The 23539-nt window shown below is 44.8% G+C and overlaps 1 protein-coding gene across 2 annotated transcripts in view; it reads right to left on the reverse strand.

Moving 5' to 3' along the window:
• TAOK3 (TAO kinase 3) overlaps positions 1-23539 on the reverse strand; it is a 213513-nt gene that overhangs the window by 143465 nt on the left and 46509 nt on the right. For both annotated transcript variants that reach the window (XM_088449247.1, XM_088449246.1), the window contains 5 exons: positions 23068-23171; positions 16133-16341; positions 15448-15519; positions 15262-15363; positions 515-560 (listed from right to left, as the gene is read on the reverse strand). In XM_088449247.1, coding sequence (XP_088305373.1) covers positions 515-560; positions 15262-15363; positions 15448-15519; positions 16133-16252 — 340 coding nt within the window. In that variant the 5' untranslated portion in view covers positions 16253-16341; positions 23068-23171. The remainder of the gene's footprint in view (positions 1-514; positions 561-15261; positions 15364-15447; positions 15520-16132; positions 16342-23067; positions 23172-23539) is intronic.

The following is a 23539-nucleotide window of genomic DNA, read 5'->3' on the forward strand; positions in this document are numbered from 1 at the left end:
TATGTAAGTATGTGTGTGAGCGTGTGTGTAGGTATGTGTGCGAGACCCCCAGGTGTGTGTAATCCCCCGGAGGCAGCAGCAGGAAGAACTACATCTGCCAGCAGCCCCCTGGCCTCCCAACCGACCCCCGCCCCTGTGCCAAGATGGAGGGGAGAACCTGGAGCCGCGGAGACCACCGGACTAGTAAATATTTGAGAAGTTATTTTCTCTCTCACCCGCAGTGTTTTCTAAGCAGAAAACCTTCGATGTATTTTTTTTTTTTAAATTGGATACCGCAGGTATTGGGAGTGCACATACCCACTGTAATCCAAAATTAGTTTCTTTGTGGTGAAAACCGTGTGCCCAACTGAATAGCTCCCTATGTATCCAGTCACTAATGTTTGCATTTCCATTGTATAACACAAAGTAGTTTACTTACTGGGAGAGGAAGAATTAAAAAAATGCCAAATGAGATATTGGTAATTCAAATATTAAAAAAAAAAAGAAAAAAAAAAAAGAGTAATCTTCCACTTACCCTCTAGCAAATCTGATGCAGATCCCAGGCAGTATTCCATTACCAGCTGTAAGAAATCACAAAGTAATGTATTAAAATGCACAGTAATAGGTGGGAGAGGGTACAACTCAATTAAATGTTATAATAAATTCAAAATTACCAACATAAACATGTTAAAATTATTGAAAACTTAGAAACATGGAATGTTGATTACAGCTAAAGACCATATGGCCCATCTAGTCAGGCCATTTTGTATGCTAAAGGTTTACTCTCAAAACAAGCCAGTGCATCTAATTTATATCTTCCCAATGCATCTTCTGTATCAGTGTTTCAAATATCTACTACTTTTTCAGTAAATCTTTTCCAATATTATAAGTATTTCGCCAGTTATTCTGGCGAATATACCAGAACGATATTATTCCAACCAGCCAACTAGTTTGCTGATTGGAACGAAAAATGGCCAGTTTGTGGGAGCAAATGATGATCGTTCGTTTGTTTCCACACACTGAAAAACATATAGATTTGAACTTTTCCAACTAATTGCTCGATAACACTGGGGAACAAAAAATATTTTTTTCTTCTTGCCAAGGATTTAAGATCGGTTTGAGAGTACTCGCAGGTTCTATTTTCGCATTAAATCTTCAGTATAGCTGAATTGGCTCCAGTTTTCAAATTCATGAAAAATTATAAAAACAAGAGATATGGTAAGAACTTACCTTTGTTATCTCTGTTTCTACGAAGTCCATAGGGTCCACAGGGTTGACCTTGGGGGTATAGCTTGGATCTGGATCCACGGGCACCATACAGTTAAAGCTTTAGCTCCCAGGATGCACTTGGGTCCTCCTCTATACCCCGCCCCAGAGCCACAGGCACCTCAGTTGGTAAGTAGCCTAGGCCGAAGGAGGAGACTAAACAGAGAGAAGGAAGACTGGAACACACAAGAAACCATACTCACAGAAATGGGAGACGGAAACACCGGTGACCAGTACCACAGCCCATTTGAAGCCAGGTGCGTCAGGGCGGGCGCCCTGTGGACCCTATGGACTTCGTAGAAACAGAGATAACAAAGGTAAGTTCTTACCATATCTCTTGTTTTCTACTTCAGGGTCCATAGGGGGTCCACAGGGTTGACCTTGGGGATGTCCCAAAGCAGTTCAACTAAGGGCGGGGACGCTCCTGAGCAGAAAGGAGAATCCTGCGCCCGAAGGATGCATCCTGAGAGGCAAAGGTGTCAAACGCATAAAACCTCAAAAATGTCTGAATTGAAGACCAAGTGGCTGCCTTGCACAGCTGAACAGCGGAGGCACCACGTCTAGCAGCCCAAGAAGGGCCTACAGACCGAGTGGAATGAGCCTTAACCGAGGCTGGAACAGGCAAACGTTCCTGTATATAAGCCTCCCTAATAACAGAACAAAGCCAACGGGCTAAAGTTTGTTTGTTGGCAGGCCAACCCCTCTTATGGAAACCAAAGAGGATGAACAACGAATCGGACTTCCTAACAGAGGCCGTCCGTTCAACATAAATTCTGAGAGCCCGGACCACGTCCAGCGAAGCCTTGCCAGCCGTAAGACCCGGAGCCTGAAAAGCTGGCACCATAAGTTCCTGATCTATGTGGAACTTAGCAACCACTTTAGGCAAAAACTCATGAAGGGGGGGATACAGGAAAGTGCCCCCAACTCGGATACCCTCCTGGCCGAAGTAAGAGCCAGGAGAAACACAGTCTTAAGTGTTAACCACTTGAGGTCAACCGACTCAAGAGGCTCAAAAGGAGGTCCCTGCAGGACCCGAAGAACCACCGCCAAGTCCCACGGAGCCACTGGAGGCACAAAGGGAGGCTGGATCCTCAGAACACCTTGGAACAAAGTGTGAACGTCAGGCAGTGTGGTAATCCTTCGTTGGAACCACACTGACAGGGCCGATACATAAACTCTTAGGGAAGCAAGCCGTAAGCCCAGGTCAAGACCTGACTGCAGAAATGCCAAAATCCTAGAAAACTCTGAACACCCGAGGGTCATAGCTTCTAGACTTGCGCCACTGAAAGTAAGTGTGCCACACTCTGTGGTAAATCCGTGCAGAGGCAGGTTTACGTGCCCTAAGCATGGTACGGTTGACAGCACTTGAAAAGCCCCGGGACCTTAAGACGGCTGTCTCAAGAGCCACGCCGTCAAAGACAGTCGACCCAGATCCGGGTAAAGGCAGGGACCCTGAGACAGCAGATCTCGACGTTGAGGCAGAAGGTACGGAGCGTCTACAGACAGGCCCCTGAGATCGGAGTACCAAGGACGTCTGGGCCAAGCTGGAGCCACCAGCAGAAACGTGCCTCCGTCCTGTTAGATCTTTCTGAGTACCCGAGGGAGCAGGGAGACTGGAGGAAACAGATACGCTAGGTGAAACGACCATTTCATGACCACGCATCCACTAGGCTTGCGCCTGCGTCCCTTGTCCTTGAGCCATATATGGGCAACTTGTAATTGTGACGAGAGGCCATCAGGTCCAATTCCGGCAGTCCCCACCTGTCCACGGGAAGTTGAAACACCTCTGGGTGAAGTGACCATTCCCCGGGATGCACGTCGTGACGGCTGAGGATGTCTGCCTCCCAATTGAGGACTCCCGGGACGAAGACTGCCGATATTGCTGGAAGGTGGCACTCCGCCCAAGTCAGGATTTGGGACACTTCCAACATCGCAGCTCGACTGCGAGTTCCTCCCTGGTGATTTATGTATGCCACCGTGGTGGCGTTGTCTGATTGCACCTGAACTGCTCTTCCGAGAAGAACGGTGCCCGACGCCAGAAGAGCACGGTACACTGCCCGTAGCTCTAGAATGTTTATGGGAAGGACGGCCTCCTCCGCCGACCAACGGCCCTGAAGAGACAACGAGCCAGTCACTGCCCCTCAACCCCGGAGATTGGCATCTGTCGTGAGCAGAACCCAGTCTGGAATCCAAAAGGGGCGACCCTGGCTGAGATGAGCTGACTGCAGCCACCACGCCAAGGACCGGCGCACTTCCGGGGACAATACCAGTATCTGGGATCGTATCCGGCGGGACAACCCGCTCCATTCCACAAGAATCTGCCCCGGCAGGGGTCTGGAATGGAACTGGGTGAACTCCACCATGTCGAATGCCGACACCATGGACCCCAGGACTCATTGCCGAATGTATTGACACCCTGCCACTGCTTAGGCAACCGTGTATCCTCAGTTGTAGAGAGGATACCTTTTCCAGAGTCAAGAAAATCCTTTGTTGACTGGAGTCCAGAAGTGCTCCCAGATGGACCATCCGTTGAGATGGGATCAGAGACGACTTCTTCCAATTTATCAACCACCCATGTGCTTGAAGACAAGCAATTGTCAGGTGGAGATGATGAAGAAGCACCTCTGGGGAGCTCGCCAGCAGCAGCAGATCGTCCAGGTACGGCAGCAACCGTATACCCTGACCCCGAAGGTGGGCAGCCATGACTGCCATCACCTTGGTGAAAACCCTCGGAGCCGTGGAAAGAACGAAAGGCAACGCCCGAAATTTGTAGTGTTGGTTTAGGATAGCAAACCTCAGGTACCGCTGATGTGCCGGTGCCACGGGCACATGGAGATAGGCGTCCTGGATATCGAGGGAGACCATGAAGTCCCCCGGTTCCATCGCCAGGATGATGGACCGCAATGTTTCCATCCTGAACTTGGGAACTCTGGAGGTACTTGTTCAGAGGCCTCAAACTCAGAATAGGGCGATGAGACCCATTGGGTCTCTGCACCAGAAACAGAGATGCGAAGCTTTGGACTCGTCCAGCGAAGGACTCGTGCAAAAAAATTGGTGGGGCGGCCTGCACCGAAACGACAGGGCGTACCCTTGAGAGACTACTTCTCGAACCCAAGCATCCGTGGTGGTACTGAACCAACACTGGGTGAATCTGAGAAGTCGGCCTCCCACTCTGGGGTCCCCCAGGGAGAGGCCCGTCCCGTCAGGTAGCAGGTTTATCCTCCTGTTTGGAAGAGGGGCGCCAAGCATTCCATATGCTTCTTGGGTTTGGATGAGGCTTTGGTCGCTGAATGTCTCGGGAAGGACTGGCCCTTGGCCTTACCCTGAACCCGAAAGGACCGAACTGCAGTGCTCCTCACCCTAGCCGGCGCAGAAGCCGAAGGGAGGAAAGAAGACTTGGACTTAGCCAAGGTATCCACTATTTTATCCAAATCTGGACCAAATAGCAAATCTCCATTAAAGGGGAGAGCCTCCAGACCCTTTTTAGAGTCCGCATCAGCCCTCCAGGACCGCAGCCACAAGGATCTCCAAGCAGACACAGCCGCAGCCGAAACTCTAGAGGTTAACATGCTTGCGTCCAATGACGCTTCCCCAATATAGGAATCGGCATCCCTCATTTGTGCCACTAATGCTCTCTAAACATCCGGAACACCGTCCGTAAGAGAATCCTCCAAGGGTTTGGCCCAGTTCTCAATGGCTTTAGCCACACAGGAACTGGCCATGGACGGGCGCGCCACCGCTCCGGAGAGCGACTTCAAACAAATCTCCACTTTCCTGTCCGTTGGATCCTTTAAAGAGGAAATAGACGGCAATGGTAGCGTAGCGGTTTTAACCAAGCAAGCGACACGTGAATCCACCGCTGGTGGAGTCTCCCATTTCCTGCAATGATCCTCAGGAAAGGGATAATGAGAAGCCAACCCTTTCTGCGGTTGGAATCTCTTTGCTGGGTAATTGCCAGGCCGCCGCCATATGATCCGCCAACTGATCGGACAGAGGGAACACATTAGAAGTAACCTTTGCTTTCTTGAAGTCAGGAAACTTCGACTTAGGGACCGGTGCCTCCTCTTCTATATTGAGAATAGCCCGCACCGCCCTAACTAATGCTGGAACATTAATGGAGGACCTAGGCTCAACCTCCGGTCCCACCGCATCCAAATCAGAATCCTCATGGACCTCTCCATCATCTGAAGAGGGATCCGATTCTGATACCTGCGCAGTGAGTAAACTCACAACAGGCCGCTTAGTCGCCTTCTGTGGCACATCACCCTGCAAAAATGACTGAAAAGTCGAGGATGAAGGCGCCAAACTCTGTACCGAGTTGGAGAGAACATCCACCCAAGGCGGAGGAGCCGACTGAGGGAAGCCCTGAAATGGCACTACAGACTGTTGTGATACAGGGGGAGGCTGGACATACACAGGCAGCCCCGAATACTGTCTCACAGTCTGGGCCCCGGAGGGAGACCGCAATACCTGCGGAATATCCGGGGAATGGGAGATAGAGTGCTGGGACAATGCCCCAGAAGGGGTCACTGTAGGGATCGACATCTACAATAGATGTCAGCACTTGTGAAAACATCGCCCAAGGGGAGTCCTGCTGCATAGGGGGTATAGAGGGGCCTGGTGCCAGCTGGCACTGCCCGCAAAGACCATCCTGAGATAAATCCTCCCATTAACACCAGCAGAACAGCGTCTGCAGGAAAGCAACACAGGAGCCCCGGAGTGCTCAGTCTCCTCATCAGACATGATACAGTAATTATACAATAAATACTTATCAGCAGAGGACATACGGTGTTAACACCCTCGCACTCACCAGCATGCAGCACAAACAGGCCCAAAAATATGGTACTGTGTAGCACACAACAGTATGTGACTGACCTCACAAATACATGATTTATAAAAGTGAGGTTAATAGAAAAACGCCCCTCCCCCACACACCTTCGGGCTGTAGGAGAAGCAAAGGGATAGATATAAGCTGACAGCAAGTAGAAAATGAGTACAGACAGCAGCACTAGCAAAGTCACATACAATGCAGGAAGATTGTACTTACTGCACCAATCGCTGCCCTCAACCACCCAGATTCAGTGTCTGGGGGGAGTTATAGCGCTGTGTACACTGTCCTTTAGGTAGGGGAGCGGTACACAGGGGGACCTGACCATGCACCTGCCTGGGAGCCTGCGTTAGTCGGAGAGCTCTGAGGAGGAGTGGCCAGCAGAGGAGCAGCTCAGCGACGCCAGTACACGTAAGAAAAGGCGCGCTGAGCTGAGGGGAGGAGCCGCTAAACCAGGGAAGGCTGCCTCCCCTGGCTAGTATTTAACCCCAGGGATGCCAGTTCCCCTCCGGAACTTATACCCTGGTGGTCCAGCGGAGCGCGGGGTATGCCTGCATGAGGGGAGCCCGCCGCCGCTACTAGCGCCGCCGGTCTGTCCCCAGAGACCGGCGGCAACTGACTGCATTTACCCCCGCGAGCGGCGCTAAGAGCGCTGCTCGCGGCTTACCTGTTCCCCGTAGAGTTCGGCAGCAGTCAGAGGGAGGTCCCGGAGCCATGCTAGGAATAACTCCGGGGTCCCGCTGCGATCCCCAGAGCAGTACTGGCGTCGCAGCACCAGCGGGGTGTTGAAGCGGCAGCATGGACGTCCAGAAGGACAGTCCTATGCTGCTGCATTAAGTGTAAAACAAGAGAAAAAATAAAAAACTTTTCTTCTGTAAAAATAAAGCTTAGGGGCTGCTCCTGCAGCCCCACTGCACAGTGCAACCGACTTCGGCCGGCACCAAACTGAAACTGAGGTGCCTGTGGCTCTGGGGCGGGGTATAGAGGAGGACCCAAGTGCATCCTGGGAGTTAAAGCTTTAACTGTATGGTGCCCGTGGATCCAGATCCAAGCTATACCCCCAAGGTCAACCCTGTGGACCCCCTATGGACCCTGAAGTAGAAATTAAATTATTTTCTCCATTTGAAGCACCTTACTAGTCTAGGCCGCTTTACTTAACAGAATTGACTTAGTTTTGCTTTTTTAACAACTACCCTCTTTCAACAATAACAAGAATATGTTTTATTTGTGATAACGTAGCTGGTAGTCACGTTTGAGACACATAACACTTTCAAATCTCATCACTAACGCTGGGAGGAGGCGTGGCCGTGCACTGCTGGTCCATCCTCACACCACAGCCACGCCTCCTCCCAGCATGCCGAGAGGACCGAGTGACGCAGTTAGCATACCTCCTGTTCCTTTGTTCATCCCTGTCCCTGTCCCACCACAACCAATTTCCCGCCGTTTGGCTTGTTTTGTTCAGTACGTCCTCGGCTTTTGTTGGGAGTTAGCACTGAATGTGTGAAACAAAATGTTTTCACTGTAAAAATTAGTTTGTCTCGTAGACTGTGTACTAACAACCCTGATGTTTTTTTTTTAGATTTGTGGTAAATATAGTGTTGCAAAAGAATAAAAAAATCTAACTGTATTCGTAAAAACAAGCGTATCAGGCTTATTTTGGACATCACATAAGCCAGTAAAACAGATTTGGGTGCCTCACAGTTTGAAAAACCTGCATGGAATAACTCTGCAATTGGACTAAAGGTGATCGAAAAGGACTTAATTTCGGCATACCTATGATGTGGTGTGAGCCAAAAGATCACTTGAGTGACTGCTATTTTTGTGCTGTAAATGTGAAGGATTTAAGAAATGCAAATGGGAATACCCAAGTATGAATTCTGCAAAACAACCGATACCACATAGAGAAGATTTACCTGTACCATCATTCAGTTCTTTGTGTGAAGTTGAATGTTATGATGTGGAAATGTTAATTTCATCCAGTGCAAGTGACAACACAGATGAAAGGGAGTTCCTCTACTCCAAACAAATTTTCTCAAAAGTAACTAAACTATTTAATTCGTGACTTGAATTTATCAAAAAAAAAAAAAAGGAGCTGAGCTTTTAGCATCCAGACTTCAAGAAAAGCACTGTCTTGAGCCGGATGTTACTATAACGTTGTATCGAAATAGAGAGCAAGCCATACTGTCGTTCTTTAGCCAAGATAACAATCTTGTGTATTGCAGCAATATTCCGGAACTTCTTCAGATGATGGGCTTACCAGAATATCGAGCAGAAGACTGGCGGCTTTTTTTTTATAGTTCTAAAAGGAGCTTAAAATGCATATTACTGCACAATGGGAATAAATTTGCGTCGATTCCTATCGGTCATTCAACAAAACTTAAAGAACAGTATGAAAATATCAAGTTAGTCTTAGAAAAAAATTGCTTATTCTCAGCATCAGTGGTCTGTTTGTGTCAATTTAAAAATGGCAAACTTTCTTCTTGGGCAGCAAAGTGGATATACCAAGTATCCTTTGTCATTTATGCCTATGGAATAGTCGTGCAAAACAAAAGCACTGGCAGCAAACCGTATGTCCTCCAAGAGAAGTTATAACTGTAGGAGAAGCAAACATCATTCATGAGCCCTTTATTGACAGGAAAAAAATCCTACTGCCGCCTCTCCATATCAAACTTGGTTTAATTAAACAATTTGTAAAGGCATTGGACAAGTCAGGCGATTGTTTCACGTATATTTGTCGAACGTTTCCATCTCTCAGTATTGAAAAATTAAAGGCAGGAATTTTTGACGGCCCACAGATACAGAAACTGGTGAAGGAACCAAATTTTACCACATCTGACTGAAACCGAATCTGAAACATAGCTGAGTTATGCATCTGCCATTCAAAATTTTTTAGGCAATCACAAGGCAGACAAGTAGAATGAATTAGTCCACAACATGCTAAAATGTTTAGAGAAAGTAGGTGCCAACATGAGTATTAAAGTACATTTTTTTGTACAGCCATTTAGATCACTTCCCGTCCAATCTAGGAGATTTAAGCGAAGAACAGGATGAAGGGTTCCACTAGGATATTCAGGTAATGGAAGAAAGATATCAAGGAAGGTGGGATCGTCACATGATGGCCGATTACTGTTGGGAGTCTGCAGAGGGACTGCCCGCAACAAGCATACAAAAGAAAATCCTACAAAAACTGGTTCTCATAGCTTCCTAACACTTATGTATATAATTATCCTGTGTTTATAACATTTTACGAATCAAATTTAATCAGAAAAGATATATTAACTATTTTTCACATTGTTTAATTTAATTTTTCATAAATATTAAAGGCATATGCATATCTCAAAAACTAGAGCCAATTGAAAGATAAGCATGGCATATTCATTATCAGGAGCACAAAATGAATCAAAAATCGACTCTTAAATCCCTGGCAACAGACTGACTGTTCCCCAGCGAATCGTTCTAGTGTAGCAGGAAAGTTTCTAACTTCCCCTAATGTTAATGACAAGTAGGCAGAATGTCTGGCAGTATCTGCCTACTTTTATCACACTCTGCTCTTGTCCATCAATGCCTGGGCCAGGAAACCTGGTGGCGGTGGAGTCGGGGGAGGATCAATTGCCGCTGTGGTAGCACATGGCCCCCAGACACCACATGTTAAATTCAACAATGAATAGAGGTGATTTATGGCACTGATGCCCATACAAGGGCAGAACTATGGGAGACAATGGAGGCACCTGCTGCCAGGCTCCAGCTCTGAAGGGGCACCTCATCCATTGCCCACAACCTATTTACCCCACTAAGGGCTGTAACTATGTACCCGAAGTGTACCGTCACAGCCACCCAATACATGGCACCCCTTCCCGGCACGTGAGAAGTCACCATACACTAGAGAGCTCCATGTAAGACCATCAGCTGCTGCCTTCTTCTATTTACTGTATATCCTGTCTGCATGCGAATTGCTACATTACAGTGTCAGCGGCTGTGACGTGGGGGCACCAAATTATAACTTGCCTCCGGGTGTCTGGGATGAACTTACGCCACTGTGCCCATATATGCTGGGTCTGTAGTATTTTATCAAGCCAAATGTCAGATACTGGAGACGTTTCCTCTGCAGTTGTGTGTGGTATGTGAACCAGGTCTCTGAACAAGGGGCTGCAATATTCCTCTTATGGACTAGAAGGGCATCACTTTCTGCATGGTTAGTGCCCAGTGTTACATCCAACGCTCCATTTACGGTGGTGATAATATTGTGCTTCTCAGGCAGGGGATCCTAGGTATCAGTCAGTCTGTGCAGCTCAGCCCATCTCTTTTGGGGGACTTTTATTAATGCAGTAATAATAAATACCACCATTCTCCTCCATAAACACCCCCTTATTGATTCAGTATGTACGTTTATAGTGATATTATTGTAGAACACATTATATAGTGTGTGTACATACCGCAGTTAGGGAGTAACAGTGCAGAAGAAACACACCCACACCCCCCCCCCTCCTGCTCTCACATGTTATACTCTGTGAAGACAACTTTAATTAGTGAGAGCCAGTGACATATTAACAGAGGGAACCTGTACTTCTCACTCAATATACTATCCCCTATCTCGCGCTCTCCTGTCTCTCCCTCTCTCTCACATCTGTCACTGTGTTTTAATAAATGTTCATGTCACTCATGTAGCACCACTGCTCATTTTGGTCACACCCATCCCAGTGATGGGGACAGAGTGTCACCTCCAGTATAAGTAGATACTGTATATTAGGTGCAGGATCTGTGAGGTGTCACTGTGCCCTCTGCTGTCCAACTCGCTCGGAGCTGGGCTGCAGACTTTGCATTAACTCCTTTATAACATTGGATGTAACCTACCTGCAAAATAATTCCTGTTCTGTCTCTGTTCCCTCACAGCTCACGGTGTTCTCCTCTCATTATTACACAGACTCCATAGCTGTCACTCTCATTCATCAGTCACCTCCTGCTTTATTTACTAGATAAATGTCACTCTTCCCATAGTTTGGGTTTTTCTCTTTAGTGGTCAAAATAAAAATAAATATATAAACACCCCAGTTTTATTTAAATACATAAACAGATATTTATGTATTCAAAACATGCAGAAGTAGGCAGACACAAAGTTGGATACAACCAAAAATGTATAAGGTGGCTCTAAACGACAACACATTCAGATAATAAAATATCATATTTTAATCACGATATCACAGGAAATGTCACAGAAGGAGCCTGTTATTAAGCTACTCTACAAACCTGGGAAACCATTTGCCTTGTGCCATACAGTGAGCATTTACCCCAAGGACGGAGAGGTGCTACTCCTTTGGGACTGTCTCAGCTTGTCCCCTATTTCACCTGGGCGCTGTCTGCCGTGCACGGCTGCATTTGAGGCGGCGCATCCCTGCGGCTAGGAGTGGAGACAGAGACGACCCGCACTGGTTATTGTGCCTTCATCCCATGTGTGACTGTGAGTAAGCTCTGCCACGGACTTACTTTAACATCTGCTACAGACATTGGCATATTATTGGAGCTTACTGTGCTCCGCAGCACAGAGCCAGCGCTGAACATACAGTGCCTATGACTTGGCACACTGCTGGAGTACATTGAGATTGATCCCTAATAGCTATTAAAGTATCTGCTCAGCAGATTACACTGATACAGTAGCACACCTACTTCTTTAATATCAGCCATAAAGAGGTGCCTCAGGACTGAGTATATGGAATTCCAATGATACACTGAATATATGCACAATGCATTTTTAAATCCACTGTAATGGAACTTAAAAACATCTGTGCACTAGCACTACTGCAACATTGTATTGTAGCTTTTTTTATATGTGACACATTGTTGTTTAATTTTCTTGTACACATTTATTAGACTGTGGACACATTAGTGTCTTACTACATAGGATTTTGTGCCAATTCAGTACATTATTTGAGTCATAGCGAGGATTTTTTTCCTCTTTTATATGGCTATGTCCTAATGTCATTTTTAGATTGTATTTTATTTACTGTGATATCGTGATTAAAATAGGATACTTTATTATCTGAATGCGTTGTGTCGTTTAGCGCCACCTTATACATTTTTGGTTGTATCTTTCTTTGTGAGAAGCTTGGCGAAGCCTCTCGTATCGGTGTACAGCAAATTTTGACACTTTATCCATATACACCACGGTTAGCGTCGGGTATCTTTTTGTTTTACAAAGTTCGATGGTTGTTGGTCATTTGGATGGTTGGAGGAAAGTTGGTCTGGTGTATGGGCAACTTGAGATAATAATTACTGTGCACAAACGTGAAGTGGTTGTATAAAGAAAGTATAAAATGTTTTGCTGGGATCGCTTTACAGTTTTTAGGAGCATACACTCTATACGATATGCTCCCTGAGCGATATCGTCTAGTGTGTCCCTGGCAGGGTGTGCTCAATGTCATTTGTGACATTGAGCACACCTGCTAAACGATATCATTAACGATATCGATCACCGCCGGGCTCTCTCCCCCATTTCCCAACATGCAGCAACCTGACAATATCGTCAGGTTGGCCTGCATGTTTGCCCGATGAACAATAAAGATGAACGACCTGCGGGAACGCGCATCGTTCGTTATCGTTCATCATTTAGGTAAAAGATTGGACGATAAAGTGAACGACTGACGATAACGATATCGTTAAGTCATCCACTTTAATCGGCCAGTATGTACGCACCTTTTGTCTCTGGCGTACCAGTGAAATAAAATGTAAAGGACTTTGGAAAAAGTTGTGATCCATACTTTTTGCTTTGAATCAGTTTTTGAGAGCAGCCTTGTAATGGTGGCTGGCGTTGCATTAAACGTAGAACCTTTACTTCATCAGATCTCTTTTTTTACCTCATCATATTTCCTGTCTCCCTTATTAGATGCTGAACTCTCTACTTCCTCCTCAGATCTTCAATGTACTTCCTCCCCAGGAACCTTGCCTACCAGCTCGCCCCCAACCCCTCCAGAGATGCCCAGCTCCCCTCTCCCTCCAGAGATGCCCAGCTCCCCTCTCCCTCCAGAGATGCCCAGCTCCCCTCTCCCTCCAGAGATGTCCTATTCCTAATTTGCCAGAGCACTGACACTAGAAGGGACACTGTGCTGTATTGCTGACACCACCTCTGGATGTCATAACCAGATAAAGCTGCTGCTTTGTAGAATTCACTCTGAAGATCAGGCTGTCCCCTGGTAATACTGACTGTTAATGTAAGGTAACGTACACTTGGCTCTGGGAGGTGGACATTGAGTTGCAGTCAGGAAGCTGTGGCTCTCCCGGGCTAGTCTCCATGCAGGGTTGTAACTTAGGTATTTGAAGGCCCCATAGCAAAAGTTTGTAAGGGCCCCTATATACCACCCAATGGTGAATAATTTATATAACACATGTAACTTTGACAAGGAAGATAAGCCCCCCTAAGCTCTGGGTCCCATAGCAGCTCCACCCCTTGCATCTATAGTAGTCCATGCCTCCACATCTGCTTGACCGTACTCTCCAGGGCAGAGTGGGGCTTGCCTTGAAAGAGGTCCAGGTTGGGCAGGAAGTAGCGCAGGGGCACAGGCAGCCCTGCAGGCAGGAGAGGAGATGCGCAGCTGGATGCAGAGTGTGACAAAAGTAGTAGGATACTACCGGCCAGTGTCTGTCTACTTGTCATTTTGTTGCGGGGGAAAGTTGGAAACCTGCCTCCTACACTAGTACAATTATTGGGCAACTAGTTGGAAAAAAAAATCTAACACAACAACCGTTTTTCAGCGTATGGGAGCGAACAAACAATTATAATTTGCTCGCACACACTGGTCGATTATCGTTCCAACCACCCAACTAGTTGGCTGGGTGGAACAAACACATTTTGAGGTACGGACATCTGAACTCACCATGTTTTTGTCAAATTAAAACCATTTGTAAACACATTCTTCTTCCTGAGCAGTTTGATGAAACAGCTGATATTCTGCACTTAAATAAAGTCCCCTAGATTTCCTTTGTCTCTGCCAAACTTTATAATGTAATGAAAGAGTTGCCTTAAAAGGAAAAAAATAAATAAATTTCCACCTCTTTGCATCTGCAAATTCTGCACCTGGCCAAACTTGGATTTAAGTTTAAGCTGAGATTTTTATTAGTACTGATCAGGGTGAATCACTTATGACAGCAAGGACATAAGTGACGTGTCTCTGAAAAAGAACACGCACAGGTCTGCAGTGGCGTAACCAGGGGGGTTGGCCTAGGCTCGTGCTGTAGGCGCTGTCGGCCGCAGTCCAGGTCCGGTAAAGTCAGTGTAGTGTGGATAGTTTTTCATTTTGCCCTGGAATCCAAATACCCTAGATATGCCACTGCAGGTCTGTAAGCAAATTGCCATACTAGAGTGCTGCATAAAAGGTCTGCATCATTATACATTATGACCTAAATCAAGGGTGGGGAACCTCCGGCCCGCAAGGTGAAGTAATTCGGCCCGGTCGGCTGTCAGCAGCAGCAGCAGAATCTGCGTAGTGTATCGGCTGTCAGCGGCGGCAGGTAGCACAGCTGGGGGAGGGTGTGTGTGTCAGGGCTGTCATTGGCTATCAGCGGCGGGAGGTAGCGCAGCGGTGGAGGGTGTCAGGGCTGTCATTGGGCGGATTAGTGCAGGGGCTCTCTCCCCATCAGCGGCGGCAGGTAGCACAGGGGGGGAATGAGGGTGTCAGGGCTGTCATTGAGTGGCATACAGGGCTCTCGCCCCATCAGCGGCGACAGGAAGGCAGCGCACAAGGGGGGGAGGGAATCAGGGCTGTCATATGGCTGCCATTGAGCTGGTTAGTGCAGGGGTGTACAGGGTCTCACCCTAACAGCGCGGGCAATCAGGCAGTGGTGGCACAGCAGGGGGTGTGTACAGTCAGTGCTGCTGTCATCAGGCTGGTTAGGACTGAGAGGACCCCAGGGCTGCCTTATCAATCTGCCTGTCACACATCCATGGGGCTGCCCCTCCAGACTCTGCCTGGCAACATACCAAAGAGAAGCAGTTACTTACAGCCATCGCATTAAGGGTGAGTTAATAACGTTTTTAACCAAATATAGGAGGCAAATTTTAAGTTGATAATTTTGTATGGCCCCTGAATGATTTTCTAAAAATCAAAATGGCCCTTGGCAGAAAAAAGGTTCCCCACCCCTGACCTAAATGATCATTCTCTGAGAACTCAGGAAACCATTAGAAACCATAGATGACTTACCCATGCTGTGTGTTCTTTTAAATAGCACCCCTTGTACTCTATTGTGTTCGGATGTTTCAGCTGTTGTAAAAACTTCACCTCCTTGATGATGTCCTGCCATTTCTGTTTAAAACACAAAGTTTCCTTAGTCACCGGTATCACCACTGTCACTTGCTGTGAATAACTGAATGATGACAGTGTTCTCACCTCATTCATTTGTTTCCCACTGTAGGACATTTTCTTAACAGCCACCACTTCATTAGTTGTAGAGTTTGTGGCCTAAATAGGTGAAGACAATATTATTATTAGTGTGTAAAATGCACAGCTACTACCTTTTTTAATAGATAGTTACCGAAATATTCACCATCTTTCGGGTATCCTAAATGTCAAAGAATTAAATATCTTAAACTCAAATTCTATATTTTACCATGGTTTTGGACTATTGCATTAAAATGGACCAAATGGTTTAGAAAGTGTAAAAAAGTTGTGAGACAAGTGAAAAGTTTCAAATTAAGATATAAGATGGTCTACGTTTAAAATAAATACTAAAAATACATATATTATATCAAGTTTGGAGCAAACTATTTACTGCTAGAAATATTTGTATTAATAGTTGTATTAATATTTGTATAATAGTTGTATTTATAGGAAGAAAAATGTCAGGGTATAACAAAGTGCATTATTCTTAAAATGTGTAAAACCCTTCCGGTTCCTCTAATGTCAGTGCACATACGGGTAGTATAGCTTGAAAAAAAAGAAAAGGAAACAAAATCCCACCTGACTGTATTTTACAAGGACAATACAAAATATATATGGGGAAACTTCAGAAATATTAGCTAAAATTAAAAAAATAATAATAAATAATTGGCCATGGTTTTGCAACAGTTCTTACAAAGTAAACTGCTCCAAAGCTGCCATGTCCGATTTCATGCAGATCTACAAACACAGTCTCTGGATCCTCCTTGCAGAAGAGGTCTTCTATGTCTGGATCCTTGAGTTGCCCCTTCCGCATCTTGGATGGGATGGTAACTTCTCTAATCCTTTCAGCTCCAGATTTGGATCATGCTACATGGAATGTAGATCTGGTTGGAAGGCCTGCACCTGAAGCAGAAAGCATGTTGGGATATATTAGCACATGATCATATAGCTGTGCACGTATGACATTATATGCCTCCATGTCTATCCCAGTATTTCCAAATATTCAAATATACATATTGTGAATGAGTTGTCAAATTAGTACCAATAGACAGCAGCAGCAGTAACAACAACAGGCTCAGGGAGGTGGAAATAAATAGATTAAAAAAAAGTTACGCAGACACGATTTTGCAAAATGGGCAATGACTTCTCCTTATTCTGACAAAAAGTGGATCCAAAAGATTTTACAATTAGGAACATTTTCTATCAGGTAATGGCATCAGGTATTTGAAGAGTGATCATCTTCCTACATGATACCAAACAGTGGAAGACTTTGATAAATATAAGTACTTGTGAGTAAATAGAAAACGCCCATTTTTGCAACATCTATTCTCAGAACACTGGATACATTTGTGTTTGTGAACTTTCTTAAAAAAGGTAAAACCATTACCTATACTGTACATACAAAACAAGCAGTTCTTTTTGGATGTGGCTTGAAAGACCTACAGTTTTAGATAGACATTAAACAGGTTGACAGTGTAAAATGGTTGACATGGTCAAATGGTCGACATGTTTTGTTGTAATTTTAACCCTAACTCTCCCCCTAGTGCCTAACCCTAACCGTCCCCTTCCGCATCCTCACCATAATCCTCCAAGAGCCTATCCCTAACAATCATCCTTACCATAATCCAAAAATAATGAAAAACTGTGTCAACCTTTTTCTGTGTCAACCATTTTGTGTTGACCTTTTGACCCTGTCGTCCTTTTGATACTATCGACCTAAGTCCATGTCGACCTTTTAACAGTCAACTATTTGAACTGGTCAACAATTTGCATGTCAACCATCTGGTGTTGGCCTACTGACTGTTTATCTAGGCACTGTAGATCTTCCAACCCTGTACCATTCTTTTTCACCATGTTTGTGCATTAAAATACACACAAAAGACCTGGGGGCCCATTTATCAAAGGGAATTTGAGGTAAATTCCCCGAAAACACCTGTTTTCGGGGGTTTACCTCAAATACTAAGATTTCCCCAGATGTATGAAGGAGGGACCGCAGCAGGTATCTCCGATACTTGCTGCGATCCCTCCATTGACGCCGGCAGCCGCCTCCCATATAGATTTCTCTGGGGGATGCGATGCTGCAAAATGTATCAATATCGGGAATGGGAAGCATTCCCAATATTGGCCCCAGCAGCTAACGCTATCTAAAGATAGCGTTAGCTGCTGTAGCCTATGGGGACTTACCGCATATCAGCCGGCGGAGGGATGTGCCAGATCCCTCTGCCGGCAATGGGCGCCGCTCATGTGCAGTCCGTGGGACTGCGCATGCGCAGAAGCCCCGACTGCCCTCCGGAGACATCGCAGGGACAGCCAGTCTCCCTGCATGTCCCAGATAATACATCCGGCAGATAGGATCGCATTTTGCAATGCGATCAGGGGCGGTACTGCATGCCCTGATCGCATTGCAAAATGCGATCATTAATAAATGGGCCCCCTGGAGAAAATAAAAATCATGTCTTTTGATTTTACTCCCAAACCATCTTTAGGCAGTCGGTAGATTCAAACTGAGGAACAAATGTAGATACTTTGTATGGGCAATGGGATTTGATTAAAATTACCAATTGTGTGGCCATAACCTAAACAATCTAATTTCAGACAGCATCAAGGAAAAATAATGTTCCCGAATGAACTTTAAATATATACATTTGAGATTGGATCGTTGCAATCATAATTATTATTTATTATACTGTTTGCGATTAAAGATCCAGTACAATCAGATTGAAATAGCCAAAAAGTGTTACAATAGTGTTAGCTGCTAATCAGGAGTGATGGCTTCTGGATTAATACTCTGTCCTTGTAACATAACGGATATAAGTACACCCATCTGACGGAGTAGCTCTAACTGCTCTTTCCTCTTGAAAACTAATATACAACATTCACAGTGTTAACTAAGAAATGTACAGACGCACCCTCATACACCTGGCCTCAATAAGCCATGTGGTGCGAGACGCCTGAGTGAGCGTGCTGCCAGATCTCATGCTACTTGGCTTGTGCCGAGCTTCTTTTTTTCACCCGAACATGTGTCATTGAAGCAAACCAATGCGACATACTGCTTCATGAGACTGCAGTGAGTAATGTGATATGCGACACTTGTATATCTGTGTGCGAATGAATCTGCACTGCGGAACATGGAGTGGAAAATAGCAGCTGCATTGTAGCATGTCATATAAAGATTCAGACTCCGTTGCACACAGATATACTAGTGTTGCATATTACATAAATCAGTGTAGTCTGCTGAAGTGGTTTTAACTCATTGTAAGGACTGCCATGGTGTATTGGAAAAAAAAAATAGATATAGATATAGAGATAGATAGATCTATATATCCACGGGCTCGGAACTCCGTTAACGGTAATGACTGGGGGCCCTCCGCAGGTAATAATACAAACAGCAGACAGTAGCGGCAGCACTCCAATAAATAACAAAATAGCTGGGTCAAGAGACCTCGAGTTTTACTTCAACGTTTCAGTCCATTCAGACCATCGTCAGGAATAATACAAATACAAAAGATATACATGCACGTGCGTTTGTGTGATGGGAGTTCCATTAATCTCCCTTGCCTGAATAGTCAGCCAGAGTGTGGGAAATGGTTTGATAACTTTCCCATCGCTCTGATTGTTGGTAGGCTCAGCTACATGAAAGTTTCGCCTCGCACCCCATTGCTTGCGACACATCACCTGTAACTGAATTGACCTCTTAGTAATTCTTAATACTTCTGCATTTGTTTTTGTCTAAGAGCTTAATAAAAAAAAGAAAAGAAAAAGAGATGGCGTCACTAACTCATAACTATGTTCACACCAATATAGCTCATAGACCTGTGATCGGCAACAGGCGTCCCTCCAAGCCTTCACCTTCCTGCTTTATTGTTAGAGACTGGTTGGTTACAGCTTGAATAGTTTGTTTGAAATGCCTGCTGATATGTTATTGCAGAAAGGCCTTAAGGTGGGTACACACTATAGCGATATATCTGCAAATCGAGTGATCTGCAGATATATCTGCAGATGATGGTCGTTCATACACACTGAACGACCATCATCTGCATGCTGCAGTGGGTCGGGGTGGACTGGGTTCAGGTAGGGGGCGTGGCCTAATCGTAGAAGGTGTGGCCATGCCCCCTTCGGGGGAAAAAAAAAAAAAAAAACATAAAAAAACCATTTGCGGCGCTGGGGAGGGGTGCGCTGTGTGTCCCCTCAGCCCGGTGCACAGCCAATGGGGACTCGCCCGTACACACTTGCCGCTGGACAGATATGTCAGCCGACATATCTGTTCATTGGCTGTGCAGCACAGCCAATGCGATATGTATGTGAACGACGTTGTTCACAGACATATCGTCTGTACACATTGGCCAACGGGGGCACGATATATTGGCCGATCAATTGAACGGCGAATATATAGGCCAGTGTGTACCCTGCATTACTTTTTAGATTTTAAGTATTACTGAGACTAAAGGTGCCCACACATATAGCGACATTTTACACGATCTGTCCGATTTCGACGAATCGTGAGTTTATACTCACGAGCACGATGCCAATGCGCGTCCCCGCTCATCGTACATCGCATCTTCTGATCTGCCGTGCTGCAGGGCAGATTAGCCAATCTGGGATACAATGCATTGGCTGCAAGATAGATCTTTAGTCAGATTGGACATTTTTTACTCCAAATCGTGATCACGACGGCAAGGGAGGTCCCGTGAAAGTTCATGAGGAAATTGGCCATAAAATCGTATCGTGAGGATATCGTTATGTGTGTGGGCACCTTAAGAATAACATATGGTCCTTTCGTATGTTAGAGGACTGTCCAAATGAGGCCCCTGATGAGTATATGGTTTCATATCTCTGTCATCTACTATCTTTCTATGACTGAGATATCATTAAACCTTTAGAAGTTAACAAAAGTATGTAACCTTAGAGGCAAGCTAACAAAGTTGAACTTTGTTACAATGTACGATAACTAGAGCTCTCCTTAACTGTTCAACTACTAAAAACACAACTATTTAATCATTTAGTTCACTCAATGTATACTGTAACTGTTATGCTGGGCACATTTCATTTGTAGAGCCAACGAGTGATCGACAGTATATAATTTTGTCCATCTGGCAGTGTGTACACAGAATATAATTGTAAAAGACGTGATGCAAGGCAGATGCGATATATCTTTCACATCTGCTTGTGTGTACACACAACCCACCGATATGCTGGCCACAGGAACCAGCGATAATGACATTACAGCTTGTTCTTCTGGCCAAACACATCCGGTGGCCGATTAGTAAGAATGTGTGCACAAGGTCATAACCTTGCCAAATTGTTACATCGATTGGCAGGTTGGCCGATCAAACCATTTTTGTTAGAGTGTGTACCCTACATTAGGCTCACTACAGATAAAAACATTTAAATAGAACAGTCAGCATTTACAATAACGCAATGCAAGTAAAGATAAAAATTAGTCTCATTTAGAAGAATGATATATATTTTTTATGTCAGTTTATATGCATTTAAAAAGCATGTTAAATGCATTTAGAGTCTAACTATGGGTACACACCTGACAGACATATCTGCAGATGGTTGATCATACACACTGAACAACCATCGCTGTGGTCCTGCTGGCTGAGGGTTGCGTCGCTGCAGAGGCCACCGGGGAAGTGGGGGTCACAAGTGTACAGGCTGTTGGCTGATCGCCCATAAACACAGCATGATGTACCAATATATCTGCCGACGGCTGTGGTGCACAGTCAACGCGATATGACTGAAGGACGTCGTTCAGACATATCGCTGGTACACACCGCTGTCACGCCCATGATATACAGTCAGGTGCATAAATATTGGGACACTGACAGAATTTTCATATTTTGGCCTCTATTCACCACCATAATGGCTTTGAAACGAAACAAACAAGATGTGCTTTAACTGCAGACTTTCAGATTTAATTTGAGGGTAATTACATCCAAATCAGGTGAACGGTGTAGGAATTACAACGGTTTCGATATGTGCCTCCCACTTTTTAAGGGGCCAAAAGAAATGGGACAAACTAAACAATCCTAAATCTAACTTTCACTTTTTAATACTTTGTTGCAAATCCTTTGCAGGCAATTACAGCCTGAAGTCTGGAACGCATAGACATCACCAGACGCTGGGTTTCATCCCTGATGATGCTCTGCCAGGCCTCTACTGCAAATGTCTTCAGTTCCTGCTTGTTCTTGGGGCATTTTCCCTTCAGTTTTCAAGTGAAATGCATGCTCAATCGGATTTAGGTCAGGGGATTGACTTGGCCATTGCATAACATTCCACTTTTTAGCCTTCAAAAACTCTTTGGTTGCTTTTGCAGTATGCTTCGGGTCATTGTCCATCTGCACTGTGAAGCGCCATCCAATGAGTTCTGAAGCATTTCACTGAATATGAGCATATAATATTGCCTGAAACACTTCAGAATTCATTCTGCTGCTTTTGTCAGCAGTCACACATGCCCACGCCATGACACTACCACCACCATGCTTCACTGATGAGGTGGTATGTTTTGGATCATGAGCAGTTCCTTTCCTTCTCCATAAACTTCTCTTCCCATCACTCTGGTACAAGTTGATCTTTGTCTCATCTGTCCATAGGATATTGTTCCAGAACTGTAATGGCTTTTTTAGATGTTGTTTGGCAAACTCTAATCTGGTCTTCCTGTTTTTGAGGCTCACCAATTGTTTACATCTTGTGGTGAACCCTCTATATTCACTCTTGTGAAGTCTTCTCTTGATTGTTGACTTTGACACATATACACCTACCTCCTGGAGAGTGTTCTTGATTTTCCAACTGTTGTGAAAGGGTTTTTCTTCACCAGGGAAATTATTCTTCTGTCATCCACCAGAGTTGTTTTCTGTGGTCTTCCGGGTCTTTTGGTGTTGCTGAGCTCTCCGGTGTGTTCCTTCTTTTTAAGAATGTTCCAAACAGTTGATTTGGCCACACCTAATGTTTTTGCTATCTCTCTGATGGGTTTGTTTTGATTTTTCAGCCTAATGATTGCTTGCTTCACTGATAGTGACAGCTCTTTGGATCTCATATGGAGAGTCGACAGCAACTGATTCCAAATGCAAATGTCACACCTAAAATCAACTCCAGACTTTTTACCTGCTTAATTAATAATGAAATAACGAGGGAATAGCCCACACCTGTCCATGAAATAGCTTTTGAGTTGATAGTCCCATTACTTTTGGCCCCTTAAAAAGTGGGAGGCACATATAGAAACCGTAGTAATTCCTACACCGTTCACCTGATTTGGATGTAATTACCCTCAAATTAAATCTGAAAGTCTGCAGTTAAAGCACATCGTTTGTTTCGTTTCAAAGCCATTGTGGTGGTGAATAGAGGCCAAAAAATGAAAATTCTGTCAATGTCCCAATATTTATGCACCGGACTGTATATCAGCCATTCAATTGATCGGCCAGTGTGTACCCAGCAGTACAAACAAGACATCAGCTGTAACCAGACGAAAACATATAGTAAAGCCAGAAAGAAAACAATAGGCAGTTAAAAATTCTAAGAAGCCAAGAAATCAAAGAGTTTGCAATGAAAATTTTTTTTTTCCAGGTACTCGGTTTTGGGGCATTAGTATATAGTGCTGGGTAAGGAGAACATAATGTGGTCACATACCTGTAATATTTGTGGCACAAACCATGCTCAGGTTTTCAAAATAAAACTAACAACATGTTCCCAGTCTTCACTTGGTGATCAGATAGATGTGATCTGTAAAGATGCTAAATGAACAAAAACGTATAGTGTTAGAAAAGCAATAATAACAACAACAACAACAACAATAATAGTATTAAACAGTATTTTAAAATTATAGGTTTGTGGATAGCACTAGATGCACTGGTCCAGTCACAACTAAGGCCACCATAATGTAATTTGTGGCAGGTCACACTAGATGTTTTTAGATCAACACTATTTGCTTAAGGTAACAGATAACGTGCAACTGCATCTCAAAAGCAGGGAATTATTCCTCCTAAAATAGAAAAGTTGGCAAACTAATGGTACAAATTGTCATCCCCATATTCTGAGTGTCAGTAACCTTAATAACATACATAAATTCAGGGGTCTTAAAGTTAGAGATAGGGCCTATTTA

Source organism: Taudactylus pleione, unplaced genomic scaffold (assembly GCF_031769625.1).
Source record: "Taudactylus pleione unplaced genomic scaffold, aTauple2 ptg000479l, whole genome shotgun sequence".
In the NCBI taxonomy this organism is placed as follows: domain Eukaryota; kingdom Metazoa; phylum Chordata; class Amphibia; order Anura; family Myobatrachidae; genus Taudactylus; species Taudactylus pleione.